At 38.2% G+C, this 10,484-nt stretch overlaps 1 protein-coding gene across 1 annotated transcript; it reads left to right on the plus strand.

Annotated features, from left to right (window-relative positions):
* The first annotated feature begins 73 nt into the window (after positions 1–73).
* Positions 74–10,484, plus strand: LOC113120509 (uncharacterized). The gene is made up of 8 exons (XM_026290377.1): positions 74–418; positions 1,603–1,888; positions 1,964–2,086; positions 3,633–3,890; positions 4,762–4,853; positions 5,638–5,819; positions 7,793–7,962; positions 9,966–10,484. The coding sequence occupies exons 1-8, from the start codon at positions 149–151 to the stop codon at positions 10,118–10,120; spliced, it is 1,536 nt and encodes a 511-aa protein (XP_026146162.1). The 5' UTR covers positions 74–148; the 3' UTR covers positions 10,121–10,484.

Genomic DNA, 10,484 nt, shown 5'->3' on the forward strand with positions numbered 1-10,484 from the left:
GCATGACCTCATTTATATTCATTAGCTACTAATATTCATGAGCGACTCCTTAGAGATGTACCTCCCCATGACCTCTCTCAGGTGGTTTCTTCCTAACCTTTAACACCTGAGAGGCGTCTGCACGCAGCGCGGTGACACCGGCACAGATATGGCAGACCTTAGCGCGACCTGGGAGCGCGAGTTGCTGGAGCAATTCTCCTGCTTGACTGCCGCCACAGACGAGGAGCCCCATCTGAATACAGCAGATATTACTTCGGAAAGCAGCGACAACACAACGGGCTTATTGCATTTAAGTGATGAAGTTCTCCTGGTTATACTGAGGAACTTGGACGCAGTGTCGCTGCTGAGGCTCGGCAGCACGTGCAGCTTGTTGTTCAGAGTTTGTTCGTGCAACTCTCTGTGGACCACACACTTCCAGGTATGATTTGAGTGGGAATTACAGTTTTGATTCATCACAGTGAGTCCAGAAATGGGTACTTAGGTCGCGAATCTGATACTTGTTGGAAAACTTTACATATTCTTGTGCTCCCTTTTTTTTTTTTTTTTTTTGGTGTCTATTTAAATAAAAAATTTTTTGGCTATTTGCCTTTAATCATTAATTTAAGAGGTTCATTCAAAAACACCTTATTCAAGTAATAAAACAAGTAAATCTTGTGTGAGTCATTGAATCGTTCCATTCATATTTTTTTTTTTTTGTTCAGTTGTGTAATATTGTTCTTCAGAATTGGGGGGGAACTAAAACCTTCAATTGAAAAAGTCTTAATTTATCCAAAATCAGGCAGCTCTGTTGTTTGCACACACACCGCTCTTAATAGAGTCCAGTTTTTATATAGCAAGCTGGGTTTGGTTTATGGCATGCAGCAGCAATTCAATGTTTTGCAAAAATAGACGCAGAATAAATATGTAATTGTAATTAAATATTTACTTTTATTAACATTGGAATCGAAACTTGGAATTTAATCAGAATTGATGAGCAGAAGTCTGAATTGATAAAATTCAAACGATACTCAACTCTAGTTATTTGAATAATGCGACTTGTACCGAGTCACACGCAAATACGTGACACTGAAGAAGATCTAGAGAAAATGAGAAACCATTATAATCTTCTAGTTTAAGAATTTCCTTGTGTCATTGAATTCATTTACTGTAACTTTGACTTATGATAGAGGTTACCGGAAAAACTTTTATGAATGACATTTGCTCTTGCTGTATTCAGTCTTAAAATGCAGCTTAAGTTGAGCGAAAAATACAGTTGGTGCATGGTTGTGAATTAGTCATTCAGCTAAAAGGTTCGAATATGATTTGAGTACTCGTTCTGTTTGCAATTTAAACAGTTTTATCGGAGATTCTAATTCTTGTCATACTCCAGCAAAATTTATCCTGACTGTGCACCAAAATCCACAATCAGCATAATGGCAATCCAGCAAATACTACTATTCCATACAAGTACCTAATATTTTAAATAACTGTCTTTATTCCCAATACATTTGGGAGATTGATTTATTTTGACCTGCAGGCTTAAAGTTATTTAATTTGAATTAACTTTAAGCATGCAAGTGACCACTGGAATTGATTATTCTCTCCAAAATCTCTCCTCCACAGGATTCGTTTGGGGTCAGTCTGACATATGCCCATGCCCGGTGTCCCGTAACGGCCAAAACCGCCTTCCGTCTGGTTTTTATGTGGAGATCCCTCTTCAGAAACATCCACTGTAACCGTGCGTTTCAGGAGAAACTCTTTGTGGAGATCCCGCTCGCGCCTCACAAGTACTGGATCCAGTGGCTCGTGTTGGAGGAAAGTGTTCCCTTGCCTTCAGTGAGGCTGCCCTGCAGCGACGTGGAGAAACTGTGGGGAATCACTGCAGATTTGTTCCAGGACAAACTCAAAGGTGGTTTATACTCTCAGCTGTCACATGGGCGTTCCATGTTTAATTTTAGCCTAACGTGTTGTTCTGTTTTCCCAGAGAAAACTGAAGATTGTGACACGCTCAAGTTTGAATGGAGAGAGCTGTATCATCTTGCACTGAAGCATCATGGTAGTGTCTCACTGGTCTTTCAGCATGTTCTGAGCCAGCACCAAAACAGTGGTGAGATATCTGCATCTCATTTTAGGAAACTAGATGTGAAACTTGTCTGCTTGCCTGGATTTTAAGAAGCTTAATGGCCAAATAAAAAGTGTTATAACTAGTGTTGGGGAAAGTTACTTATAAAAGTAATTCATTTCAATATTGCGTTACTCCCTAAAAAGTAACTAATTGCATTACTTGGTTACTTTTTATGGAAAATAATGCATTACATTAGTTTTTCATTACTTTCACGTTACTTTTTAAATATGAGCAGGGCTTGACTGTTTTTGATATAAGAAGTTCTATTTATACATTTTATAGCAAATGTAAAAGCCCTTTCACACCAAAAAGTGTAATGAATAAACTTCAGGTTGAAGGGAAAAAAAAAATAATGAAGCACAATTGTTAGTTTATCTACAGTAATTTTTGCTTCTTTGTATGGTTGAACTGGATTATCAAAGACATTAGTTAATAGAATGGGATTAGATACATTTGTGTTATTTAACATTTTTATTTTTGCGGGTTTGTGTCATTTTCTGAGTTTGCATTTCACTGTATTCATTTCGATGAATACTAAATCTGTTTTTTGTGAGTGAGATGAATGAATGCACATTTAACTTAGAACTACAGTAACATCATGTTCACACAGCACACTTCTGTACTTCAGATTCCCTTACAATATGGGGGCAGGAGACATGTCAGTCAATAAATGGTCAAAAGTAACTGGGGTTACTTTTTTGAAAAATAAATTAATGAAATTAATTTCATGTAAATTAAAAAGTAATGTTACTTTTACTAGTTACTTGAAAAAAGTAATATGATTACATAACTCACATTACTTGTAATGCGTTTCCCCCAACACTGGTTATTATCAAAGTTGCGAATATTGTGATTTAGGAATATAATGTATCATGCAATGTATCCCCTTACATTAATCCTCTGTGAGTGCTGGAGTGAATCCAGTCAACTGCAATTTGCTCTCTGGCACATTTGCATCGCATTTAGACTGAAAAATCGGACTCACTCCAACTCAACTGTATCTTTTTCTTAACCAAAATGGCATGAGGGTTTCTGGGAGCTCTTGTTGGTTTAGTTGACCTTTTATATGTCTTTGCTGTATACGTTTCCATTTCCCCACTTTGAAAGTAATGGGATTTCTGAAGAAAGATGCAGTAATCCAATTTTTTTTGCACTGGTGAATCACTTCAAACTGCTGTGGTGGACCCTTGATGGGAAAGTTGGGGTATGACACACTGTTTTTGTAGTGATGTGTGAAGGACTGTGACTCATAGTTCACCCTAACCTGGTATTTCTTTTTTCTTTTAATGCGTTATTTTATGAAAGGCCCATGTTCTATAGCTGTTAGCTTTGAACAGGATGTAGTGCATCCTGGTCAGTGATGATCTAAAGGTCTTTCAAACTTCCACCTGAAATTTTGGAGTTCCTTCTGTAAGGTGTAATTGTACAGTTTTATGAATTCATTTTATTGTGGCGTTACGTTTTCTGCCCATAGCTTTCAGTCTGTAGTATTGTTGGCATTGATGACCATTTTCTGTGGTGATTTTAGAACACACAGAGCTGGAGTCCATGTACCATCAGTACGTCCAGTGCAGGTTCCAGTGGCTCTTCACGTATTGGTTGTTTCGTCAGCCTGCTCCGTACAACAAGCAGCTGCGGTCCATTTTCCTGCAGTGGAAGAAGCACAGCAAGAGAAAGGTGGCCACGTGGGGTGAAACCCTGTGTGATGTGAGGTACCTGGCCTCCCTGCACCCCATCACCAAAGACTACTGGAGAGGACGACTGGCCCGGGGAGATGAGAGCCTTGGTAACTTATTTGGTTAATTTAAAGATGAGGAGGATGATGATTTTTAGTATTGTTGATATTGAATAGCAATAATAATAATATTTTAATTCTTAATATGGATATTGGTATTATTTGTTTTTACTTTTTAAATAATATATTTATGATAGTATGTCAAACGATTGCATATGTTTCTATAAATTATATTTAAGTTTTGTATTATTGATTATTTATTAGTTTGGTTTTATTAAGTGTTTCGAATTTTTTGTATTATTATTAATGTAAATTTAGTATGTCCTATGTAAACTGATTGCACATCTATGTAAATGAGTTGCTTATATTATTATTATTAGTGTTAACTTATTTTTTGTTGTATCTTGAATTAAAAAAATGATGATAATAACTTTAGTGTTTTAACAGACTGCATACCTTTTATATAAATTAGTTACTATTTATCATTTAAACATTTAAGTGTTTACTAATTATTATTATTATTATTATTATTAGCTTTAAGTGTAAACAAAATGGCATTATATATTGTTTTTCTTTTATGTAAACGATACCATTATTACTATTACACTTTTAAAAAATGATTGCTTATTAGCTTATTATTTGTAACACTGCTTTCCCCCCGCACCTTTGTTACTGGCATTTGCAAAATCTATTGTTGGTCAGCCTCTTCAAGGGTTAGCAGATCAAGCCAGTACTCCAGCAGAGGCAGGTGAAACCTGCTGTATTTGAAGGTTTTTTGTGTTGGTCTCGTGTAGTGCTCTCTCCTGAGGAACTGTGCCTGTACCAGTCGTTTGGCAGGAAATCCGTCTGTAGATCAAATGTTGCTGCTCCATCCCTTGGAGTATCATCTCATGTTCTGACTCTACTTGTTTCTTTCCATCAGGGATTCAGACTGTCGGAAACTACTTCTCCATGTGCAAGTCTCTCGTGGCCTGGATCTTTGGCCGCGACTGGGGCCGACTGAAGCGAAGAAAGGTGCGTCTATGGAATACATGCAGGAAACTGAACAATATTTCAGTCTGCATTTTAAAACACTTTTTTTTTTTTATTTTTTTATTTTTTTTTTTTTTATTTTTTTTTTGGGGGACAAGAAGTCTTCTCTCCCTGGTATGCATTGTGATGTTTGAATAAATTTGACATGCTGTCTTTCCAAGGACTAAGTTCTTCACACATGATAGTTCCCTGTTCTGTTCCAACTGCTGTCTCTCTTCCCCATCTGAAAAATGCCAATTAAGTTCCTCAGAGGACGTGATCTTAAATATTTTAGCAGTGCTCATCTTCTGCATTTCATTAGCCAGGGAAAATGACTTCACAGGTCACGGCGTGAGCAGACACTCCTATCTAATGGCTGCTTAAATGGATTATAGACGTATCGGTGCATGTCTCCGTCAATAACATCTCACACCTGAGCATACAAACTCTCCTGCTGTTTTACAACACCGGTCACCGTTCAAGGACACACAAAGGACCAGCGAGACATTAAATGTGCATATTATGTTTTCCAACAAAGGTTAATGTAGTCCGTTTCGTTTCAGGGTTTCATGTATGTGCTTTGCATAACCTATATGCTTGATATCAGCATAGTCTTCAGCTAGGATATGAAGGTATTTTAAAGCAAAATGGACAGCACTTTGTGTGCAGTCTTTTTTGCACTTTTATTAATATGCACGTTTTGTCTTGTTCCCCTTTGCATGCCATGTTTTCAGGAGCAAGGTCAAGTTGAATATTGTTTGCTGATGAAGTGACGTGTCATTGGCAGGTTTATGAAGACACACTGGAGGGTGTGTATCTTCTGCTGAGACGGGAGATGCAGGAGACGCTCATTGAGCACGAGCGCTTCTGGCAGGTGGCCAAAGTCCAGATGACCCGTGTCTGTACGCTGGAGGAGACTGCTGCCAATTATGTCAACTGGAAAATGATTGAGTCGCTCCCCTACTACAAGTCAGTCCTGCTCGAGTCCGTTTGAAAACTCTGTCTGACTTTCTCTTTTTGTTTCAGAAATTTTTAACCATTATTTAATAACATTTATTTTAGATTTTATAAAATGAATTTTGTTTAAATGCATAGCTTGATTTAAAATTAAAATATTTATAATATTCATTTACATTTAAGCTGATGTTATGTATTTAAATACAAACAAATCTTAAACTTAACTTTTTTTTTTTTTCTTTTTTTTTTTTTTAATCTAAAAATAAAGTCTTGCATTAAGATGCCATTAATGTAAAATGTTGGCTTAATTTAAGATGTTTTTTTATTTTATTGTTTGGATTAGTAAAAAGTTTCTTTAAATGCATAGAACTAAGCTATCGTTTAATAATTTAAATAAAATTACTAATAAATAAAAATAATTTCTTGCCTTTAAACCTTTAACAGTTTTATTTAAATGAAGCTAGATGTCTTTACATTTTAAATTTACTTGTATAAATACAAACGAAATATTTTTTTTTAAATAAAATTAAACCCAATGCTATAAACTAAGCTGAATTTACATAACTTTTTAAATTAAGTTATTTTACAAAGCTGATGGCAATCTAGTCTTCAGCACATTGTACACACAACAAATGCTTTGCAAACCTTATTTTTATAACATGGTGAAAAATCTGAACTGATGCAGCATTTTACTTAAAGGAGGCTCTTTCACAGTTATGTTAGTGACACTCTTATTTATTGGTACCCATAGGAGCTTGACCTTTAGCATTGTCATCGATCACTATTTTCAGGCTGTAAAATGTTGCTTTTTTTACTCGAATTGCTGTTGTTTCCATTTAAAACTAGTGGTGAAAGGGTTGAGCTTTAGCAGTGGTTGGCTTTCAGACTGGGCTTTGAAGCCTGGACAGTGCGCTGGGTGGAGACAGGAGCAGCGCTGGCAGCTTCAAACAAATCACCTGCAGTAACTTACAGCCTGAGATCCGCGGGCAGTCGATGATATCTTTGAAGTGTATGGTGACTGATCTCTGAGAGCATGGACTGAACTCCGCTCTAAAGTCAGCCTGATCCCAGAGTATCAGAAAACAGTAGTGTGTAAAGTGAAGTGGGATGTTCCTTGAGGCTGATCGTCTTACATAAGCAGATGTGTGAGTGATTGAAGAGGTAAAGTGCTCACTTGAACAAACAATTAGACCTGAACATTACAGTGCATTTTAAAATGATACTACTTATTTTTTTCATGCTTTCAAGATGTGGCTTTAAATATATATATATATATATATATATATATATATAGGTGTATATATATATATATATATGTATGTGTATGTGCCACAGCATGAAAAGTGAAAATGCTAACTGTAATGTATTTTTGTTTGCATTTTTTCATGCTATGCCACTTACATTGAAAAACATATTTTTAATTTCTATACCCAGTCGTCTTGCAAATAAGTGGCAAGATTTGTTTATTATAAATTATAAAAAAAAATATATTTTATTTTGAGTTTTTTGCAAATAACATTAGTTGTTTTTATGTACTGTAGTTTATCTCTTCCTTACTATCTGATCGGTCTAATTGATCATTAGCATTCAAACCATCAGTCCTGCTCCTGCTTGGCTGATTTTAAATTGAGCTAATAATCCACATTTGGGGAGCTATATCTCTGTGTGTGTTTGCATTTTTGCGGCACACAAATTGAGTTTTCTTGAGTGTTTTTTTCTTCCAGCGTGTTTTGTCTGAAGCTGCACCAGTCATTACACAGGAGCAAATCTCCAGAGACTGTAAAGATGAATGGCTCGTTGTTCAGAAGTGCTTGAAAAATTACTTTCCCCGCAAAAGCCATTACATTGTTTCTGGTTTTTAATTATCATTGTGGCTTTATTAATAAAGGTTGTTATTTCCCAAGATGATGGGAAAAAAAATATATAAATAATTTGCCTTGCCGTTTTCCAACTCATGCATATAATTTTTTTTTCTTCTTTTTAAGGCTGTATCTGGTGTCTGGTAATTCAGTGTACCTGGATCACGTTCAAGGTTTCTTGCGTCGAAAGAGACTGATCCGGGATTGGATTTACCTGGAGGAGAACAGCTGGGCCAGACAGTTGCTGCCTGAATCGCTCTACACACTGCTGGAGTTTGACACCAAGATCTCTCAAGGTGTGTTGGCTAACATGATGTGAACAACGCTGAATCAATCTAAATCACTGCACAGCAATAGTACAGAAGAATCCAGTAGCTCATGTTAGGATTAATCCTCCACTTTACATTTGTAGCTTTAACGATGCTTATGTTGACTTCTGAGACCCTCAGGGGTCTCATTAACATCTTTTTAAGCTGATGCTGTCTTCTAGAATGCTACTCAACCAAGTTCAACTTGTGTAAGCGGTTGGTGTTAATCCAGTCCTCTGTGAACATTCAGGACCACACAGAGTTCATGACATTGGCATTAGCAGGATCTGTCCAATCAACGTGTCTTACAAGTTTGATGTAAATGGCAATTTGTGACTGAATAATGCAATGAAAGGAAAAAAAAAAAAAAAAAAACTACTACTACTACTAAGAGTTTGAATACACCTTCTGGTGCTACTTGGACACGTCATCAGTGAAAAACCCGGGGTCTTAGGGTGTTTCGGGTCTTTAATCTTCATACACCCTCACCCGGGCGACCCAACCGGGGGTGGTCAGTCCCCGGCTTGTGTCCAAGTGGCAGGTTGCTCTACGGATCCACAGCCACCAAGAAGCCCTCTCTGTGGCCTCTAATATGTTTGTGGTGGCTTTTTTCACTCCAAGGAGTTTGAGGGTTCGCATCAGTGAGTGGCCAGCGAAGCCTCGGCACCCGACCTCGACTGGCTCGCAGCGAGTTTTCCAGCCGTTGTTCCGGCACTACGAGCTGAGCCCTGCATACTTAGCCCTCTTACGCTCGTGGGCCTCTTCAATACGGTCTTCCCAGGGGACAGTTAGTTCCAGGATAACCACTTGCTTGGTAGACTCAGATGTTAGCACCATGTCTGGGCGTAGAGAAGTGGCTGCGATGTTGCCTGGGAGCTTAAGCTGTCTTCCAAGGTCAACCTGAAGCTGCCAATCACGAGCAGTGGAGAGGAGCCCCCCCGTAGAGCTAGGCCGGTGGAATTGTTCCTTCTGCCCAGCTCTAATGAAGGTGATTGTTTGTTTGGGGGCTGCCTGGGTCTTGCTGAGCTGGATCGCTGTGCAGATGGAGTCCGCCAAAGCCTTTAGCACCTGGTCGTGGCGCCAGCGGTACCGCCCTTCCCCTAGCGCTCTTGAGCAGCTGCTCAAAATGTGCTCCAGTGTGCCCCTCTTCTTGCACAGCTTGCACTCAGGAGTGTCTGCCAGGCCCCAGGTGTGCAGGTTAGCTGGGCTTGGGAGGATGTCATAGACGGATTGGACAAAAAAACTTGATCCGAAATGGTTCTGCTTTCCAGAGCTCTGCCCAGGTTATTCTGCGTGGATCTGCATGTTCCCACCTGGTCCATGCTCCTTGTTTGGACATGCTGGCCATTTTGGTGTAGCGTTCTTCCTCCACCTCTGCTCGTATCTCGTCCTGAATCAGTTTGCGCCTCTCTTTTCCATGAGCCAGCTCATAACGTGGCTTGGGAAAACAACCAAGACCTGCTCGTCCCATTGCCACGGAGCCCACCAGCGTTTTGTGCCTTAGTCGTGCCTCAGCTTTAGTGACGGCTTCTTGCGCCTGCCACTTTCTCCCGGTCTTCACTAATAATAATTTATACAGTAAATCTATAACATTTAACAACAAAATATCTTTATGCATTTTTATGATTTAAAAACAAAACCGAGACAAAATATTGACACTCCATACCATGGAAATCCAAACATAAAGTAAATAATATTCAAGTACCATGGCATGAAACGAATAATAAAAACAATTCATTTAAATTGTAGAAATTCTTTGTCGTATTTTATAGGTTTTTTTTTTTTTTTTTTTTTTTTTTTTTTAAGAGGTTTAAAATATGAATTAGATAAAATGTTTTTTTTTTAAATCAGCAGTTGTTTACATTTATCATGAAAGTGTGTGTGTGTTTGTATATGTCACCTTCCTGTAAAAGAATAAGTGAAGGTTTGTGTGTTTCCTGATTGCCGTCCATTAGTCATTCCTAACCTGGATGTGTGTTTTATTTGAACAGAGAGTTTGCACGGGGACTGTGTGACGGCGCAGCTGAGTCGACTCATGTGGCTGTACCTGAACTCTGGCCAGGAGCTCTATCTGGAGGCTCTGAAGGGAATGGTGCTGCAGTGTGCTCAGACCTGTCTCAGTCATCTCAACACGCTTCAGGCCTGACCTCAGACACACACACACACACACACACAAACCTTTTAAGTGTTTTAACTGTCTTTTTATAACGTGCTTATGATTTAATTTTTTTAACTGATTTTTTAGAATTTTTGTTTTTGCAACCTTCACTTTTGAGGTTGTCAGTCCCCAGGTTTTATTGCACAGAATCATTCTCAATTTATGTCTGAGCAAATGCAGTGCACATACAATGATAATCGTTTTAATGTTTTATTGGTTTTAGCATGCCAAATGATCACTGGTCTCCTTTTGAGATGCTTTTATTGTAACTATCATGTGACTTTTTGCTTGGGTTGATCTTACTATGGTAGACTGCAGGGTTGCTGATTTATTAAAGCACCTCTATGCTCCA

The sequence above is a fragment of the Carassius auratus genome, chromosome 20 (genome assembly GCF_003368295.1).
Source record: "Carassius auratus strain Wakin chromosome 20, ASM336829v1, whole genome shotgun sequence".
Classification (NCBI taxonomy): Eukaryota; Metazoa; Chordata; class Actinopteri; order Cypriniformes; family Cyprinidae; genus Carassius; species Carassius auratus.